The sequence below is a fragment of the Poecilia reticulata genome, linkage group LG15, assembly GCF_000633615.1.
Source record: "Poecilia reticulata strain Guanapo linkage group LG15, Guppy_female_1.0+MT, whole genome shotgun sequence".
NCBI classification, from domain to species: domain Eukaryota; kingdom Metazoa; phylum Chordata; class Actinopteri; order Cyprinodontiformes; family Poeciliidae; genus Poecilia; species Poecilia reticulata.
Window position 1 is genome coordinate 12,563,697 of NC_024345.1, and position 20,179 is coordinate 12,583,875.

General features: G+C 38.1%; 2 protein-coding genes across 3 annotated transcripts; one reads left to right on the forward strand and one right to left on the reverse strand.

Annotated features, from left to right (window-relative positions):
* Nucleotides 1–1,541: 1,541 nt before the first annotated feature.
* On the reverse strand, nucleotides 1,542–8,110 carry eef1akmt2 (EEF1A lysine methyltransferase 2). Its single transcript, XM_008429300.2, has 6 exons — nucleotides 7,954–8,110; nucleotides 7,560–7,625; nucleotides 6,578–6,692; nucleotides 5,756–5,863; nucleotides 3,412–3,628; nucleotides 1,542–2,040 (listed from the first exon to the last, which is right to left on the reverse strand). The coding sequence occupies exons 1-6, from the start codon at nucleotides 8,061–8,063 to the stop codon at nucleotides 1,943–1,945; spliced, it is 714 nt and encodes a 237-aa protein (XP_008427522.1). The 5' UTR covers nucleotides 8,064–8,110; the 3' UTR covers nucleotides 1,542–1,942.
* Nucleotides 8,111–8,138: 28 nt separating this feature from the next.
* Nucleotides 8,139–19,359, forward strand: abraxas2 (abraxas 2, BRISC complex subunit). Of its 2 annotated transcripts, XM_008429301.1 has the most exons (10): nucleotides 8,139–8,245; nucleotides 10,084–10,174; nucleotides 10,571–10,607; nucleotides 10,946–11,012; nucleotides 11,245–11,435; nucleotides 12,307–12,429; nucleotides 13,919–14,003; nucleotides 14,101–14,218; nucleotides 15,228–19,037; nucleotides 19,216–19,359. In XM_008429301.1, exons 1-9 carry the CDS (start codon nucleotides 8,174–8,176, stop codon nucleotides 15,800–15,802), a joined length of 1,359 nt encoding a protein of 452 aa, XP_008427523.1. In that variant the 5' UTR covers nucleotides 8,139–8,173; the 3' UTR covers nucleotides 15,803–19,037; nucleotides 19,216–19,359. The 2 variants fall into 2 exon arrangements, with proteins under 2 accessions (XP_008427523.1, XP_008427524.1); XM_008429302.1 differs by lacking the exon at nucleotides 19,216–19,359 and having other exon boundaries at nucleotides 12,310–12,429; nucleotides 15,228–17,382.
* Nucleotides 19,360–20,179: the final 820 nt, after the last annotated feature.

The window sequence follows — 20,179 nt, forward strand, 5'->3', positions numbered from 1 at the left end:
CTTTTAGGAGACCTTCAAACGTGTTTCCAGGGAGATGAGGTGAAAAATATAAATATTTGCAGGATCACGCTTGAGAAGTTGAAATGAAAGCACAGAATGTTGCTGGCAAGTCCTCCAGTGGGTTGTGGCATCAAGTCCAAAAACTTTCTTTTGCAAGTTAAGGTCATGAGTGGAATAAAAGCGAAACTTTAAAACGTTGACACGAAACTTGTTTAGGTTGGTAAATCTTCTGTGAAAGTTTGATTTACCTCTTTTAACCTAATAATAAACTTTTAAAAGAAGCAGTCCTAAAACTGTAAAAATTATTTATTTAAAAAATATTGCATATTGACACTAGCAAGAATTCTTTCAGTTTAAAAGACCGTTATGTCCACCTTAACATAAATTACATTAGTTATTGTACTGCTACTACTGATTAAAGCTACCAATTAGGCTTCCCCACAAAATCTATCAAACCCATGACACCCGTCAGTCAGCTTTTCTATTTATTTTGTAATGTTGTAAATCTTTAGATCAAATGTCCCCACTCCGCTGATAAGCCCATTCCTCTATTGACTTTGCTGGCAACCTATTCAAGATCTTTTGATTTTTTTTTTATTTTATTGCTGTTGAAGTTTTGAAGTCAATTATTGTCATCATCATAGTTTGTTTCAGCTTTGCCACCCAAATCAACATCCATTATTTGGCTCATCATTATAAGTGGGTCAGTTTGAACAATTTACTCGCAAGCAACCCGAGTGCTTCAGAATCTGTTAAAAATGACCACAAGTTGCTCAACGCTTAGCAAAACCTCCAGTGATGTCACAAACTCCTGCTGTGGAACTTGTTTACTTCACAGTACACATTCAATGGAGAAAGAAAAAATAAGATTTAAAAAAAAAGCCTCAAGTGCTTTAGAGAGAAAACTAGAATTGTATCAAAGAGTGTGAACCTGGCAGGTCACATGGCAGTCAAATATAACAAGACTAAGACTTTGTGTCACTTTGGCACGAGTCTGAAATAATCTGCTGCCTAATGCGACACCTTTAATGTATTGAGCGTGCATGAGGAACTGAGCAGAAACTCCTCACAGGACGTTTCACTTCATGGGAAAATCTCAGTGTTGTAAATGTGGGCATAACATGCGTTATCCAGGCAGGATATCCACAGTCTTGTAAATTTCCAGGCAGTAATTCTTGTAAATCTCGGATGTGTTTACCCAACAACAGTGTCTCAACGCAGACGGCTCCCATCGGGCCGCTCGCCTGTGCAGCTCGCAATTAGCATCCAGCGCTTGGCAGATATTAATGGCGCCATTGAGAAAGGAAGAGGGCAGACAAGCACCTCTCCCACAGAAGTCACGGCCTCCTGTTTATTCATTGTGTCAGAGGTTCTTAATCTTCATCCTCGGGACCCCCAGTGCTGCTGGTTTTCATTTTAACAAATTAGATTGGGCCTATTCTCTGCGTGGTTGGAAAGGCAAATTTAATTTACAACCTAGCGAGAAAGAACACTGGCTTCCTGTGTGTTGGGACTCTCAAAGAAAACATTACAAAGACATGTCAGGGATTACATTTTAATTTATGGAATGAGGAAAAATATTCAGCTAAATATGAATGGACTGCTAGGTCTCCCTGCAGGTACAAACTAAATCTAGACTTCTGTTTGATTTAAAAAATTTAAAAAAAGTCACAATAACAAAGTGTTAGTTTGATTTTAAACACAATGCTAACTACTATACAACAATCAAACTGAAAGATTAAAAAAAAATCTGAGTGAACTGAAACAATAAAAACTCAATTTAGTATAAAGAAAAAAATCCCAGTCGACTACTGTGGATTTGCTTTATTGCAATACACTATAGACGTGATTTGTACAAAAGATCAAACTAAAATATGTGGTCTCAAATGGGAAAAAAAAGCAAATTAAAAAAAGAGACAAACATTCACTTGAGAAACTTCAATCAACGCACTCTCTTGAAGATTAGTGCTGCCACACTGTTGCCAATTCTTCCTCCAAACTGGAAGCTCGGGGTAGGCAACTCCTGTACAAATTCAAATCCTGTAAGAAAAAAAACACAGAATACTGCCAAGTTAAGAAATACCCATCAAAACACAAGCAGTCACTCATTTCTTTTGGGCTATAAGTAACTAAAAAGAGGTTAAGCCGGCAGGAAAGTGAGACAACCATCCGTCCACCATCTGTGCTGCTTCCCGGGGTCTAGTAAAGGCAAGCTGTCAGTGTGAAAGAGGAGATCTCAAGGCTGTTCGGCCCCCTGCAGGCTCTCCAGAGTGACTGCAGGGAGACGAGTGACAACCAGTGGATGCTTGCCTAAATTTTAACTGTACAAGCCGTTGTTCCCTGCAGCTTAACAACCTGTCAAGTAATTATTGTGACTTGAGGAACTGTATGTGGTTTTTCTGGACTGAGAGTTAGACAACAAAACAGTTTGAGATAAAGCTGCTGCATGCCAGAGAGACAGCACTGGAGAAAAAAAAAATATTGATGTGCCAGAGACGATCAGCAAAGTTTGGCAGCTCCTTTTCAGCTCAACTAGCATTTATCTGAATGTGTAGTTTCGTATTATTTAATCCAATTTTAGCTCTTAAAATAGTTAGCGTTTCCCCCAATCTCAGTATTACGAATTTCACATGTATAGCACGATTTCTCCAAGTTTCACTTGGTTAAATGTAAATCATTGAAGACCATAATCATTTAAATATAAGACCTTCATGACTACTTATTTAAAAAAGAACTGAACCCAACTTGCTTAAAAACGTAACTTTTTATACAACTTTAAACTCGTCTTGGGATCTTGGTTGTGGATCTGACAGGCAAGTCAATTCGCTTTGCATTTAAGTGACCAAACTAACACCCTTAAAAAGTCAGCTAAGCAACAGCTGTTGCTAACCTAAACACGCTCTAGCAAGCTAACAATTGAAATACAATGTTTTAAAGCCAAACTCCATCAAACCCACGTTCTCCTAAAAGATTTGGAAGTCAATAACGAAAGAAGAATTTTCTGGTATTAATTCACTTCTAATTCTACTTCTAGTTTCACAAGAACATTCATTTTGCAGGTTGTGGCAATTGGCTATAAATTTGCTGTTTCTTGGCCTAAATAATTATGACACCACAACTGCCTGATTTAGTATTGATTCAAGGATGGTTGTACACAAAGACACACCACACTTTTCAGACTTTTATTTGCATCAAATCTTAACCAATGTTTAGTTTTTCTCCCCCATCACAATCATGCACCACTACTGTCACATAAAATTGCATCATTTCCTACTGAGGCCCTCTACCTCTGCTTAGATCTGTTTTCCAGGAATACACTATGAAATATAAACTTTAAAGTTGAAAATATTCAAACAAACTCGACAACACATGAGCACGTCTTAACATCTGAAACAATGGATTTCCTCTCACCTTCACAGAATCTCTCCAGCAGCTGCTCTTTTGTCCAGTTACAGGAGGTGATGGCAAAGATGCCGCTGTCCTTAAGAGCGTCTCTTAGGGTGTGGACATACAGTTTCTTGCCCTCCTTGTTGTCGTCTGGGTTTAAACTAATTGCATCAAAAGTTCCTTTATCAATGCAGACATCAAAACCCGCGAGTTCTCCACCGCAGTTCAGGAAATCCGTCTCCTAAAAATAGTGGAAAGGGGAAAATTTGCTGGTCCACTCCACAGTAGGAAATGGAAATAGTCATGTTTCTACTACTTCTACACAAGCCTCAGAATCAACAGTGGCACTATTGAGAGAGTGAACCGCCTTTTGTGGACAGAGCACAAAATACCAGACCTCCAGTGTGAATCCAGCAGCCACATACTCAACAGCCGGGTCCCACAAACTATGAGCCTCATGAAGGAATATCAACATTGGCTAGACCCGGGCTTAGAAATCTAGAAATATTTTTTTGCAGATGACCAACATATAGGCATGCAGAACTAAAAGACGCACAAATGTGAACTGAGGCGGACTTGAGATGGTTTCAGAACTATAACTGACCTATAAAAGGCAAACACGCTCTGATTATTTTTGGCAACCTCCAACACTGCATAAATGACAGCGATGCCAACATTCCTCTCTCTCACATGCTCTCACCACTGTGCTTCCCCTATCCAGCGGGGGTCAATATTGACTTTTGATGGCAGCCCTCCTGCCCGGGCAGAGAGCACACCTTTGTGGGTGTGTTCATGTAGAACAGTGGTGTCTAAAGTCGGGAACGGCAGGGAACGGCAGGTGTCCTGCGTGATTTAGTCCTTTCCCTGGCTCAACACACCTGAATCAAATTATGGTTCATTAGCAGGAGGCAGTTAGGACCATTTGAATCAGCAGTGTTGGAGCAGAAAGTCATCTAAAACTAGCCGGACACCCATGGCGAAGCTGCAAACGCATGCACATTATGTGAGAGATAACAGTCATTACACAATTTATGGACCACCATGCGTCTATAAGCTGTTTTGATACTGGTTTATGTGGACAGCGGTGCCACTTTGGTTTGAGGTGGGAAGACCTCCATTACCTTCAAGGCTTTTCCCTTCCCATCTAACTACCCCACACGGTAAACACAGCAAAGGTTTCTCAAACATTGGCTGGCTCAGACTCACTCTATGCTGAAAACTGTGCAGTTCTACATAAATGAATCCATATAAAGGGCATCAAAATAGTATTCATACCTTCTAAAACTGTTACTGCCAAAGCTTCAATGAGTTTAAAATCATTTTATGCGATCTAAAAACACATTCTAAAACTTATATGTGAATATGAGACATGGTTTTAAGTTTTTTTTTTTTACAATAGGTATCTGTACAGATTTTAAGTGGACAACTTAGGTGTGGTGATTCTTAATTTTGCACAAAAAAAAAACGAAAACAAAAGTTTCACATAGCCACGCTAATGTTCTGGTAAAATACTTCAAATAATTTAACAAAGTAAGTACTACAATCATCTATGTATGACTTTTTCATCCAACATCATTTCTCCAGATCATTTTGATTCTCTGGCTGCCACTCTTCTGGGGTGACTAGGCAGATGCTTTTAATCTCAGCTGATGCAGAATCGTTTTACCTCTTTTTTTTTTTTAAGCTATCCCTAAACCTTGTCTAGCTGAGTGGCCCAACCACAGTTCATTTGAAACTTCCTGGCAGATGCTTTTTCATTTTCTATGTGTTGGTAATTTTTTTATGCTGGTGATGCCTAACAACATGTTCACAACCCTTTGCAGTTTTTTATTATTATTTTTTTTTTAAAGGTCAGGTCAAAACATCAGTGATCTCCAAAGATACTTCAATAAGCTGAGTCAAGATGATTCTGTGGGTTTGGTTGGCTAACTTCATGTTTGCTGACACAAGAAACGGTACTTTAAGATCACCTGAAAATATCTACAAAACAAAACTGGCATTTAATGTGGATTATGGGTGTGTTTGACATTGATAAAGATTTGTGTATATAAACAAAAAAGAAGCCATTTTGATTGTATAACTTTCTAAGAGTGAAAACAACTATAGAGCAGCTGGGGAAAGGTATATTTTGATGTCCATTTTTTTTTCTTTATAAAAATGCCAGCGACATTCATGTTTTTCCTCACGCTAAGAACATTTACTACACCATAAACGTGGAAGCCATTCCGTAATTATACAGAATTATGAATATGACAGTCCAATTTCACATCTGCTGCACACCAGCTAATATCTTTAGCATCTCAGTAGATGTTTCTTTGCATTTATTTCATGCTCAGAGCTATTGATTACATGACAAACTTCAACCCACCTTTACAGTGACGTCAGTTAAGCCCTCTGCCTGCAGAACATTTCGGGCCAGTTCTACTGATGCTGGAGAATAATCTATACCGGTAAGGTTTCTGTATCCATGTTTTGCCTGAGAAGAAAAAAAAAATCGAATTAAGATTAATGTTAGTAAAAGGTTACATACATTTTTGTGAAAGGATAGGTTGAACCACTTGTTCTCCTCTTAGTAAAAATTCTTTACAAACTACACAGATTGTTCAAATTCCTGAAGAGTTCTCGGAAGGGTAGGCAATTGTATTGCGCAAAAAATAAGCTTTGCAAAGGGAATAAACAATGTCCTCCCGGACTGAAAACAGGTCCAATAGGACTTGCTGACACATAGCATGTTAGTGGAAAAGTTTGTGATTTCTATTTATGTAAAGTGAACCTTTTTAACCAATTAAAGACTCATTAAAAATGTAATTGACAGAAAATAAAGATTTTTTACCGTAAAATGAAATGCTTTTAATAAAATAAAAATTGTGTGGTTTTCTCATTTTTTGTATCGCATATTAAGCTTTCACTGTGATGTAGTTATTCTAACAGAAAAGCTTAATTTTGCCAGTACTACAATATGGCACAATTAAATACCATTTTAACACTATATATTACACCTTTCTTTTCATGCATGTCACATTTTGATGAAAAATGTGTAAAATATATCAGCAACATATTTACATGTCAGAGCACTTTTTTTTATTTTCAGAAAATCTTCCAACATTTTTAAAATATTTATTATCAAAATTATATATTTAGCAAAGACATGAAAGACATTTAGATGATTTTTTTTTCACTTTGCTCACACCAGTTCAACCAAGAAGGCCCCATTTCCGGTGCCAATGTCGAGAATGGCAGCATCCTCAGGGATCTTAGCTTTCTGCATCCATCGCAGGACACGATTCATGCTTTCCTCACCAAACCTTTAAAGGAAGAAAAAACAATTTCAAGTTGAAGAAATTGCTGGTGAATCTAGTTATGGTCTTTTTTTTTTTTTTTGTAGCTTTTTAAAACCAAAATCCAAAGAGCGCGCGAATAGACATGATTGGTTACAATGCTGTTTTGTAAAGGTAAAATTGTAACAATTAAAAGAAAGGGAAAAAAAGGTCCATGGAAGTTAACCACATCAGTAAATGTGATTTCCAGATTCTACCACAATAAAAAGACAGGTACTAAAACTGGATTGCAACGTGACTTGGAAGGAAGAAAAAAAAAAAAGATTACAATAATACAAAAACATTCTTATCCATTGCTGCAACATGTTTGGTTAAATAATACGATTTAAGTGCATTGATATAAATATTTGGGTCGATATCAATATTAATATTGCTGTTGTTAACGTGAATTATCTTAAAGCTAAACTGTGAATGTTCTGTAACCTCTGCATACTGCCAGGATTCTCTTGCAAGAGAGATTTTTAATCTCAATGGGATTTTCTTGGTATAATAAAGGTTGAATGCATAAAAAAAATGGTAAAGCACATCAAAGGAAATGTCTGACTTTGAAGAAGGTAATTTGAAATAAATACTGAAATAAATTACTGTTTGGTAATACTCTCCTGGAATAGAAACACGTTTCTACAGATTTGATGTCAAATAATGAGAAAAATAGAGGTTGACTTTTTTTCCCCCAACGTAATGGCTTCAATTGTTCATTACAACCTAGTTTGGTAAATCTGTTACTATAGAACAAAATAGTTCAGCATTTGAAAAGCTGTTCAAAAAACCATGCGGTAATTTGTTAATAAAGAGTGATTAGCACAAAAAAAAATACAGAAAACTTCTTCCTACCATATTTCGCCAACGTCTCCAATGTCTTTAAACGTCTCTAGCTCTTTTTGGTATGCTTCCTCCCAACTGTAGAATAAGAAAACCATTGAAAACCTTACAACACTCAAGACTGCAAACACTAAAATGCTGCAGCCTTATAAAACAGAAAATGCATGTTGTTTAGTGACGACGTAGCGAGCCTATGTGTTTTAGGCTAATAAGCTACATTAACAGTTCAACTTCATTCTAGCTACTTATACATCATATTTTAAAAAATGTCCCCAGTGAATCAATGCGTTGTCGAAATACTCCAGGTGACAGTTCTTCAAGCTAAAAACATGTAGCTCCCAGCTAACTGTCACGTTGAGCCGTCAATTTCAAGCTTCGTGCAAACATTAAGACAATCAACTCTTACTATTCTTTGGTTCCGAGTTTTGACGTTTCAAAATCATCATCGGAATATTTATCTTCTTCTAAATCCGAGCAGTTTCCACAACCATGTGAGTCCTGTCTGGGTTCTGCCATGTTGCTGCGGGTTCACAGCAGAGGCAGCCTACATTTCCCACAAGGAATTGCGTCAAAGGAGCGTATCCTTAAACGTAGGGGGCATTGGGATTGATAGGGATGTTTCCAACATGGCGGCATCCATTTCAGGCTACACTTTCAGTTCTGTGTGTTATCACAGCGCTAACAGCAACTCAGATCATGTAAGTTGGCGAAAAATGGTTTCCAATGGCCACGGTTTAGTGCTCACGTAGGTCTGTGTAGTTCGTTGGTGTGCATTATGGTTTATTGATAGCTTTAGTTTGTGTTGTTTTCCTGTGTCATCCTGGTTCCGTCTATCTACCGGCTTGTATGCTATGGTTAGAGAAACACGAAGACAGGATTGTCAACCTTCTGAAAATCTAATGTATTGCATTAGCAGGAAATAATGTACATTTGTATAAATAAATGTAGGATGCTGTGTGCATAACCACCGGTTATACAGCTATACATACTTCTTTATGGAAAGTTAGGTTTCCAGGAAATATCCAGTAGTTAGCTACTTAGCATGGTAGCCAAAGTCAACTGACTTCCGTGTATCGGTACAGGTGATATTTGCTCCTAACATCGGTCTTTGAGCATTAAAATGCTGCTTGTGTTTTTATAAAGGGGAAACACGGTTAAATGTTAGCCGAGAGGATTGAATAACTAAAGTTATAACTCTTGTTTTCTTGTATATTTTTAGCATAGCTAAATTAGCTTGTTAGCCAGTTTGCTAATAGCTGTTGCTCAACTTGTTTTTAAATGTCCTTCTGTTTTCTCTAGTTTTATTGATTTCGGTTGGTTGCTATCAAAAGTCAAGAGTTACACTGTGTGACAAATGGAAGTAAAATAAACTTTTAACATTAAGGATCGTGTCAGCTGAGGTAATATCAGCTGGTGTGTTTACATCTTCGAGGTCTAAAAAGTGGGCCTTGGTAGGAGCTTTGCTCCTGCAAGGCAAAGTACAGGTTTAACTGCATTCCTGGCTAAACATCTGTCAGCTGTCATCTCTGTGCAGATAAAGGAATTGTATAGAACAGAGCTAAAGTTCAAGTAGCATTAAAGCAATTTAAAAGAGTAAAACGTACGGCTTACAAGCTGTGAAAAGTTATTGAATGTATTCCTTTTAAAGGCAAATTTATTAATGTCCCACCTAATGAATTGCTGAAATTGTTGGTCTTAAATTTTATCCTGACGTCTTTTCACTTACAGTGCCTTGAAGTATTCATTCCCCTTGGACTCTATACTTGAACCTACAAATTTCATCAAGATGTGCTTGACTTTTGATGTTGTGGGTCAGCACAAAGTAGTGCATAGTTGTGAATTGAGATGGGTTTTTTTTTTTTTTTTTTTTTTTTAAAGAAGTATGCGTTTGTATGTAGCACATACAAATCACAATCTATGTTGTGTTGTAGTTAAAGCTGCAGATGTTTTGTGGTATGTCTGTGGTAGTTTTGCAGAGCCATACATTATTTCCTCTTCTTTGTAAAATAGCTCAAACTTTGTCATGTTCGATGGAGAGCTTTGGTTAACACTGATTATCATAAATCATCATGATTAGATGCAATGTTATGTCATCAGTATTTCTGTAAACTATTAAAGGCTGTACTAAGCAAGCTTTAGGGTATTTTTTGACTTGAGGTGGACCACTGCCTTTTTTTGCACCTTTGATGTTTGGTCATCAATGCCACACATTTCAGCTCTTCTGTGTATTTAGGTCAAACCAAAATTCTGCTTACGGCTGTGGTTGTGTTTTTTTTTTTTCCCCAAAACAATCTTAATGGTAAATGCCTCCAGACGAGCAGCTGCGGGCATTTTCCCCCTCTGCTTAAACAATAGACACAGGAATGACGGTAAACGTGTATAGATGTCCAAAGAGAGTCTAGTTTAAAGGCACCATAAATCATGATAATGCAATTTGTATTTATGCCTGTGTTGAAACGAATGTTTATCAAGCAGTTTTGTGAATTCAATAATTATGCCTCCACTTTGGGTCGTGAAAATGTATTTTGTTTTGCAGGAGGGCTTCCTATTAGGAGATGTAAGGCAGGAAGAGACTGTCAGCATCAGTGATGCACAGATTAGCAGTTCGGAGCTGCTGCAGGTAGTAGGTAAGCAGCTTAATAATATGGATGTCAACTGATTTAAGCGAGTCAACATACCACAGTTCAATGTTTAGCATATTTTTCTAGGATTTAATTTGCAAGGGTACCAGGGTGAATGAGATATTTAATCATTGATTACTTCCCTTCACCCCCATTTCAGCATCGTTTCCGGAGTTCTACATATCTGCTCAATCAAGCCATTCTATACAGAAACAATGTTACTTCAATTTTTTGTTATCATTATTTCTGTTTGCAACCATATAAAGTTAAATGATGGCTTAAAAAAGTATAGTTTGTTTGCTGTGTTTTTCCACACTTATCCTTGCATTTGGATAATGCTTTAAAAAGTATAGATATGATTACTTGAAACTAAAACAGATATTGTCGTCCTTTCCCTTGCAGAAATTCATAATCATGACCCTTGTGCACATTTATTTAGGTAAGCAATTGCTTTTTTTTTTACGCTTAAACTTCTTTTGTTAAAATGTTTCTGCCTGATCTGCAGATTTATCTTTTGTTAATGGGCTGCAAGATGTTTGGCTTTGTTACTTAAAGAAAACCAGTTTTTGTGCATGTAAAACTGTATCTACTATGTTGGTGGGTATCTGCTGCAAGAACTCAATGCAAGGTGTCTTAGTCACCTTGTGATTTTAAATTGACAGTGGACAGTAGATGGCTCCTTGTGACGAGACTAGATTTCATTGGAGGTCTGGCAGAAGAGGAGTATGAATCTGATGAATGAATTTGATCTGACTTTTTTCCCCCCCTTCTTCTTAGCTTTTATGACTTCGCAGGTAAAATCAGCGAAGAAAATCTCAACAGCATTCTTAAAGATAGGCGAAAAGTAAGTCATTTCTTTGTTTACATTCAGATGTCCTCATCTTGATGGAAAAACAAAAAAAAAATTTCAGTTTTTTTTAGGGGGGTTTTTTTAAACTCGTTTTTATATTTTATGTATATTTTTACATATATTAAATTAACTGCAAACTGGGATTTTGACATTTCTCTGTACGGTATTTTAAGCATCTGACTGAAATCCAATTGTTTTTCAAACAAACGTGTCTTTGATTGTGTAGAATGTCATCGGTTGGTATCGATTCCGGAGGAACACGCAGCAGCAGATGACGTTCAGGGAGCAGATCATCCACAAACAGCTCACTCAGCTGCTCGGTGTGCCCGACCTCGTCTTCCTTCTTTTTAGCTTCATCTCTACAGCCAACAGCTCCACGCACGCACTGGAGTATGTGCTCTTCAGGCCGAACCGAAGGTGCCACAGAATCACATTATCTCTTCAGAACGTTTGTCTGATCATCTGATTCTTTAGCCACAGTTTGTTTCTAGTGAATTAGTTTTGTCTTTTTGCAGATGTCTTTTGTTTGAATTTAAACTACACCTCTTTCGATATCGTCCTGTACTTCTGGAGTACTTGGCGACAGAGACAAATATATTGGCTCTTGTGGAAAATAAATGTTACATGCCTTAAAATGACTTCACCTTTATTGTAGTAGCATATTTTAAACAGAAAAGATTAGGCAAAAAGTCCAGGTAATCCACGACTTTCTGTTTCTTACCTGCATTCCGACTGATTATAAGAGGTATGCAAGGCCAAAGCTGCTCCACCTGAAGCAAACCTAGAAAGTGTGTTGCCCATTTTTCTTTGTTCAACCTTTAGTGGACTAATAGTATAATGCTACAAGCGATTATGCCATACTAGTAGCTTTAGCTGTCTGTATGATAATATCATACTACCTGTATTAGTCGCTTACACTGGAAACGTAGGAAAAGGAATCATCAATTAGGTCGAGGAGTTGGGGCTACGGTGTTGGGAAAATAAAAGCTGGAATGTTTGCAGATAAAATTTTAAGTTTAGTGTCAATTTTGTTGCAAACAGCTTCACAGCTCTATTAACGGTCCCACCAATTTGACTCATTCGTGTTCTAATTTTAGACACTGATCTTAAGGTTCTGAGTTAAACAAAAAAAAAAAAAAGCATAAACACAAAACCTTCACCTGAATAGTAAAATGTGTGTGATGTATTGCAAAGTTGTAATTTTGGTTGTAAAAAAAAAAATAAAATGTTTTGAAAAGTAGATTTTTTTTTTTTTTTTTACAGGGACTAACTGGTCATTTCCTCTCAGTAGGTACAACCAGAGGATTATACTCACGATCCCAAATCTCGGCAACACAAGCCAGCAGGAATACAAACTCTCCTCAGTACCCAACACCTCACTCAACTATGCCAAGGTCATCAAAGAGCACGGGTAAGTCTCAGGCTCCTATTTTAATGCTAGTTCTGAGGCACTGCTAATGAAGTTCAGTTGGTCACTCTTATCACCTGATATATGTCAAAGTGCTGCAGCCATCTGTACCTGAAGGGATTTCACATGTTCACTCTGGGGACAGAAAGTGTACAACTGTGATCAGAAAGAGCTTTGAACACATGTCACTCCAGGAAGTTGCAGTGTTTTTTTGTTTTGTTTTTTTTTTAAGAAAAATAATTAAGTAAAACTGAATTGAGAGCACATTTCTAACGGCATTAATATATTAACTATGAGAGTTTTTGCGTTTTGCGTAAAATTTTTTGTATGTGTGTTTGAGCCACCAAAATAGTAGTAGATTGTGTTGGATTGTTAGTATTGATGTCTCTCAAAGGAAATGACAGCTTTCTAGAGATCCAACAACAGAACCAATGGAATTCGTTTTTACTTGAGTACACAAAACTTGATACTAAATGTCTGTAGAGAGTTAAATATTAGCAGTCACTCTAATATATGGCCAACAAGGGTTTGACGGCTGTAATGCTAAAAAAAATGTTTTCCATTGATTATTGAGAAGAGGATAATTTACTTTGAACTTGTCATATTTTTTATTAAATCTCAATACAAAAGGAAAAATAGTTGTCTCAAATTATTCGACTTGAACATTGCGTTATTAATCTCTTGGCAGATGTCTGTGTAAAAAGATAACTTTAAATCTTAACTTGCCAGCTGTATTAATAAATTTGGTGGCAACTGTACAACAACCGATAAGGGTGTAGGAGTGCAACTGCTCCACCTTTGTGCATTGGCATGCTCTTCGCTCCAAACATGAACATAAAATGACTTGCAGCAGCTGTTAATATTGGCACAATAAAACAAAATGAAGTTGATCTGATCCAGGGAACAGCTGCATCCCTTTGTTAAAGCCATCCTCCATGTGTTCAGCTGAGAGAGAGAGAGAGAGATGAGCGAGTTTCAGCCTACTGCTATTCAAAGTTATGTAACTGGGGTGGACAGAATCGCTGACTGGCATCAATATTTATGTAAATTATTATTTAAATTGCTGTACTATTTTGGCTTTGGTATCTGGCTGCTAGCTTTTTTTTTTTTTTTTGGGTAACTATAATTTGAATGCACTCGTCTAGCTTTCCTTTCAACACTATAGATGGTGTAGGACTGATGGCTGAGCCCAGGGGAAGGCTGGTATGCGACAGCCAGCACATGCGTTGGCTTGTGTCTTTGTGTCTAAACTTAGATCCACTGTTTCTACTGCAGATCAGCTTCGACCAGACCGCTTGGATTTAGTCAGGCCTTCCTGTCCAAATGTCCTCGCTCAGCATGCAAAGGAAATTTTTTTGCAGTATTGACATTTTAATGTCTTAGATGTGGCTTTGGTTGACGATCTTTTTTTTTTTTTTTTTTCCATTTGTACTTTGCAATCGTTGTATCAGCAAAAAACAAAATAAAGATTTGATTTAAAATTTTTCCTCAGCGCCGAGTTCTTTGACAAAGATGGTGTAATGAAGGATATCCGAACAATATTCCAAGTCTACAGTGCGCTACAAGACAAAGTGCAGGTGAGTTTCTTGGTAACTGTGTGAAATTTTGCTTACTACTCGATGCAAAACAGTTGAGGCAGTAAACATGCTTTTCACTTTCTTCTCTTATCCTCAGGCTGTTTGTGGAGAGGTGGAGCAAAGTGAACGTGTCAGAGAAAAACTTCAAGACGAGGTGAACAAACTCAAACAGCAGATCGCTCTCAGGAAACGCTTAGCTGCAGAGGAGGAAAGAAGTACGTATCCACTTTGGGCTCTAAAGACAAGATGAAGGACAAAAATAATACTCCTATTGTTCCAATAGATTAAATGCAGTGCCTTGCAAAAGTTCTTATACCCATAGATGGATAGATAAATTGCTAGGTATCGTCCACCTAAACTAACAAGTTTATGTCACACAATTTAGGTTTGGATCAGGCGGCCCATTGTAACTCTAGTAGTACTGAAGAGATTGACGGATTCAAAGGGATATCTCCACAAATCTGACTAATGAGCTGGATTGCAGAAAGAATAGAACCCGTTGAAAGAAAGCCATAAGGAGTATTGTTTCACACAAGCCATGAAAGAATGCTACGAACATGTAGAAAGTGGTCTGGTCCAAAATCAAACTTTCTGGCCTGTAAGCAAAACATTGCATCGCTTAAAGCACTACATCATCATTAATGCGCAATCACACATGATGGTGGCAGCGTCATTCTGTGGGAGTGGGCTTCACCAACAGGGACAGAGTTGTGAGTTTATGAGATGATGTCAGTGTTGATGGAAAACATGCTGGAGGCTGTACAAGACTGAAGTGTTAAATGTTTGTTGTTTTTGAGAGGGTTTACTTGCATTATTCTGCCTTTACCACTATATTACCTTAAAATGTTCTCAAAGCAGCAATGTTGGTGTTCACCTTAGTAACATCTGTGCAGGCCTGTACATGGGTTCTGATAGCCTAGTCAAAGTTCAGACCTTATCCATTTTGCTTGAAACTCAATCCTAACAGAAGCTCTCCGTCCTGTCTGACAGAGCAAAGAAGAATGGGCAAAAACTTTCCTTTCACTTCATTAAGAAGCGTTTCTTTTTCTTGGTTTGAGGGTCTGAAAACTTTTGCAGGGCACAATATCTGACAGCAAATGTTATAGCTTCATTTTCTCTAACACCACTCTAAATGCTTCACCAGTGGATGATTTGTTTTAATGCGTTTCTCCCTCCACAATGAAAACTTTGAGCAACTTTATCTCCTCTCCGTTTGCTGTAAAGGACTCCGTGAGGACTCCCGCTCCCCGCCTGAGGAGAACACGGAACCCTGCGAGGCGTCCTCCATTCTTTCCAGAATAGCTTTTGACGCACCCTCGGCCCCGGAGCGACCCAGCACCTCACCAAACCCCCCGTCGTACACTGACCTCTTATCCCAAGACGACAATCTGCTCTCCTCCTCTACCCCGCCGACCAGGGCTGCTCTGTTGCCTCGGCCCCAAGCCGTGGGCTCACCGGGTCACCCATCCCCGGCCCCTGTCCAGACGGACCTGGGACTCGGTCTCAGGCAAGGCATGGGCCTCGGTGCCAGTTTGAGCCCTGTTAGCACTCCCAGCACCCCGTACCTCGGCAACGGCGATGGATCAAGCTCCGATTCTTTAGACAGACAAGCTGCTGGGCAAGAGGATGACGATGACGAGGAGGAGGACGAAGACGACGCGGACGAGGACAGTAGTGAATACGAGAACTTGGTGAGCGAAGGGTCTCATTTGCCTCTGGTCTCAGCCAGCGTTTTAGCTCAAGGCCGACCGGCTGCCCTCGGCCCTGACGGCGACGCCCGCGACTCACAAATGACATAGAAACACGCTACGGGATGAGAGAGGGACACACGTCAGCGGCACACCTGTTGGCGGTGGGAATCTGAAACAATCAAAGATGAGCAAATGTAGACAAAAGGAAGTGCCAGTCCTGAAAGTGAAAGGCATTCACACATGGTTTCCCACGGTGTAGGTCGGTCATATTTTAGGGGAATCCTTGCAAGGCTTTGCAGATATGTCTCACTGGGGTAAAAAAAAAAAAAAAAAAAAAACTTGTCGTTTTTTTGTTTGTTTTTTTACATATATATATATTCTTGAGGCCATTCAAGGTACTTAAATGTGGACCTGTCTGATTTCCGAGTCAGATGTGGATTCAACAAAGCAATTTCTGCCAGCTGGTTGGCTAACTTGCTTGTGATAAAACAGCTCTACACTCTTTACGTATGTTTTTCTGCATTCTTTGTGTCGCGTTTGCATCAAAAGCTGAAGCGTCATTTTTCGCATTACTTCTTGCACAATTTATTTTTTAATTCCTTTTTTTTTCCCCCTTTTGAGCAATCCCTTTAAGAAAGTAAAGGGACATGTTCTGCTGCCTTTAACTAATATTAAACGAAGGCAAATGATTACTGACTTATTTGACTCTGTTCTACAGTGTCCGATGATTAAAGTTGCCTGTTTAAACGATGAATAGATTTCAAGTCAAATTTACTCTGCCACTTCCATAATAGGTGCTTTATATTCATAATATGTACGTATATGTATTGTCACATTAACAGTTTCTCTACTTTGACTGGGAATATTAGTGACTCGTCTCTAGGATTATGTTCATGTGTTTTGCTGCACTTAAAACTTAAGATTCCTTTCTATTTTTGCTTTACCAATGCTGACATATTGTGTCGTTTTTACAGTCTCGGCTTTCTCCCCCCCCTCTGTCTTTATTTTCATTGTACAGGGTTCACGGGGCAAACACGGTGTACTGTAGCTTTACTAACAAAATGCTTAAAGTTCCCTTTGCTGCTGCAACACAGAGAGAGAGCCACTAGTAAAAGTTGCTTCTGTCTGTTCGTTTTTCATATAAACACCTGGCTGCTACCTTCATTTTTACTGTGCTGGTTGTCTCAATACTACTGACTGTGCTCATATAGCCACTTCCAACACACTTTATTACTGGAGCGTCTCTATGAAAGCTGTAAAGAAAGGCGTCTGGAGTGTGTCAATTTTAACAGTGGGAATTAATCTCTTTGCCTTCTTAGTTTGCTTAGTTAACAGCAGTGCTAACGCATTCTCATCTGCTTGGGCCGACGTTGCGTGTGTGGACCTAGATAATGTGATTTAATTTTTTTTCTTCCCATAAAACATGACCCTGCTTTAGTATACAGTGCCTTCCACTCTGGGCAGTCTGTGTCTGCGCTCAGAATCAAGATTTTAGTAGAGCAGTGAAAGTAGATAAACATCTTCTGTCTTTTCCATTATCAGCTTCCAGAGGGTTGGTTTTTTTTTTTTTTTTTTTTTTTTTTTTTTACTTTAAGGTACTGCATCTATTTCTTCACTGCCTAAATATTTTCCATGTAATAGGCATGGGCCGGTTCAATTTCAATAAAAAGAAAATACTATGGTATCAATTTATCTCAAAAAAGATTTAAAACAAATGATCAAAATCAATTCGTTAACAAAGCAAAGGCAATAGTTTTTACTGCTACTGAAATAATCTTCCTATGTTGACTGTTACAGGTATAATAACATAAAAATAACTGAAACCTCAGTTATTTTAATTTGGTGCATGGACTACTACGCTACTCCTTTTGTGACAGTGCCATGATTTATGTGTTAGTGCTGTGTGTGCTTTTCGTAATGGGAAATGGTTACAAATGGCTTAATTTGTTTGGTATAAGCAAGGGAAAAGTGCTGTAGCTTCTTTCAGGAAGCTGGCTGGCAGTGCACAGTAAAAGAGGAGAGTGCCACCCTGAGCTCTTCTGTGCTCTACATAGCACAGTCTTAAGAGTTTTGGGTCATTAGGTCAGTAATTCTCAAAGTATAACCTTGAGTAAAGACAGTTTTTCAGTATTTACAAAAACTAGATTGTGCAACATAACTAAAGCAAAAAAATACATAGAGAGCAAACTGTCTGCTTCTTAACGAACACGACTCCCTGAGAGCTGTTTGCAAAATGTGACTTTATGAAAACTGGAAATATTTACAGATTGGATGTTATTCTTGCCATCATGAAGTCTCTGAAAACTGCCATTTTCTTTCGCATATTTTACAAGATTTAAAAACCGTAGCTTTTTAAAACTTCAGAATACAATGAACATATAGGTAAATGGCCCATGCCTATTGTCTACCTGCATCCCGAGTTTATTTCTCTTGCTGTCTGGAATGACTTTTGTATCTTAAAGTTGCAATGTTGGTTTGGTTGCCTAATTGCTTGAAACTGGAAATGCAGCCAAGTCCAACGAACTGAGAAGCCTTAAAGAAAAAGTTGATGACTGACATTTAGATCAATGCGTTTGCAGACGGCGCCCACAGGAGCGGTGGATAACTGGGTTGCGGAACACTTTTTGCATGAACCGGTGATTTCTAGACACTGTTAAATTTAGCATGGACTCATGCTTGCACTGCACCGGATATATTTTGTGGAGAGGAGAGGTTTTGTCTTGTGAACAAGCTCGGCTTTATTTAGGCACTCGGTTGGTATGTCTTTTTTTTTTTTTCTTGTGTGTTTTGTTTTATTTAGTTTTCCCTTGCCCTGATGTGTAATGCCAATGCATCACTGACTAGGAACTGGCACTCAAAATGACCTAGAGTAACAATCGTGCAAAGAAAAATGAAATGACTTGAATGAGCTTTTCAGGAGTGCAATTTCCTTGGAATACTGAATTAAGGAAATAAATAATGAATGTATATTAGACAGTAGTGGATAACATATAAACAGCACTTACTGTACTGTATAAGCTTGTCTCAGATGAGTGATGTGAAGGTATAGAGCAACATTTCTCAGAGATTGTCCTCATAATCTTTGTTCTTCACACCCTCTGATAAAAGCTTCGTGGGCGTTGGCCCGGGTGAAACCTTTGCAGCTCCCTGGTGCAGAAGATTGACCATATGTGAGAATCTACACTGTTTAGATCGACATGTTTTCAAGTTACAGCATAATCCAAATGTATACTCACGTACTCTCACTGTACGAGGTGACCTTTTGCTTCCTCCGTGGAGTGGACCGTAACATAATCACCTCACCTTAAAGCACAAAGTTCAGTGCACACACCTTAGATCAGGGGTGTCCAAAGTCGGTCCTCGAGGGCCGGCATCCTGCATGTTTTAGTTCTTTCCCTGGTTTAACACACCTGGATCAAATGATGGCTCGTTAGAAGGGCTAAGAGGAACATTGACCTGCTGAAAAGGTGGTTATCACCACCAGGGAGAGAACTAAAACATGCAGGACGCCGGCCCTCGAGGACCGACTTTGGACACCCCTGCCTTAGATCTTCTGGAATTTTATCTGGATTTGTGTATATGATGAAAGTTGACCAAGGACTTGTTTGGTTAAGCACAGAGAACGAGGTGGTATAAACCGAGGGATAATAAATAAGACATTCATATGTGATGGAATGCTCCTTTGTTTTCTTACGCAAGTAGGCTACAAGTTAACATATTTTGCTCATAAAATAGACGGTGTCGCAGTTATTTTTATCTCATTTGCAAAATGCAGTTAAAATATTTAAATGATTAGTTATAAAGATTAAATTATAAAAAGAATAAAGCATTTTTAAAATATATATAAAAAAGCGTACATTTTAATTCAAATTTGAAGTCACTTGGATTTTGTATTCAATAATTTCATGGTTTCTTTGCATCATGTAGTTCACCATGAAATAATTGAAACTCACTGTGGCTCATTTAAAACTTTTTAGCACCTCATTGATTAACCTTAAAGTTTAGATCGGTTGTCTTGTGTACAGCTGTGTTAGTTTAGTAAATAGGATATTTACTAAGTTTTAGAATTGCTTTAATTATAAAGCAATTATAAATGTATTATTTTTGTTGAAACATGGTGTTTTTGAACTGCCGTACAATTTCAATTCAACTTTGGTAATTGAAAAGTGAAAAGACAGGCTGTGTTACAGATGGACAAACGGGGATCATTCATGAACAATTGACTTCAAAAGGAGTAGTGCAAATCAAAAATGTATTTGTACAGCGTGATAAATCTAACACCCCTTAGAAAAATCCTAAAGATAATACAGGCTTGTGACAGTTTTACAGTTGGTAAAGAAGAAGTGTTTGCTCCACGTTCTGACTTTAATGGATAAGGGGGTAAAATATTTTTATGATGTGCGGAAACAAATAGCCATTCAATAATTAAATGCATTGTGAAGTAATTATATGTATATTATATATAAAAATGTTTTAGCAGATGGC

Excerpts from the sequence above, each read along its gene's own strand:
- eef1akmt2 (XM_008429300.2), bottom strand. The coding sequence starts at position 8,063 with ATGGCAGAACCCAGACAGGACTCACATGGTTGTGGAAACTGCTCGGAT. Across the intron at positions 7,626-7,953 it reads AAACTCGGAACCAAAGAATA|TTGGGAGGAAGCATACCAAA; the intron begins GTAAGAGTTGAT and ends CTTATTCTACAG. Across the intron at positions 5,864-6,577 it reads GGGCCTTCTTGGTTGAACTG|GCAAAACATGGATACAGAAA; the intron begins GTGTGAGCAAAG and ends TTTTCTTCTCAG.
- abraxas2 (XM_008429301.1), top strand. The coding sequence starts at position 8,174 with ATGGCGGCATCCATTTCAGGCTACACTTTCAGTTCTGTGTGTTATCAC. Across the intron at positions 10,175-10,570 it reads GGAGCTGCTGCAGGTAGTAG|AAATTCATAATCATGACCCT; the intron begins GTAAGCAGCTTA and ends TTTCCCTTGCAG. Across the intron at positions 11,436-12,306 it reads CTCTTCAGGCCGAACCGAAG|TAGGTACAACCAGAGGATTA; the intron begins GTGCCACAGAAT and ends ATTTCCTCTCAG.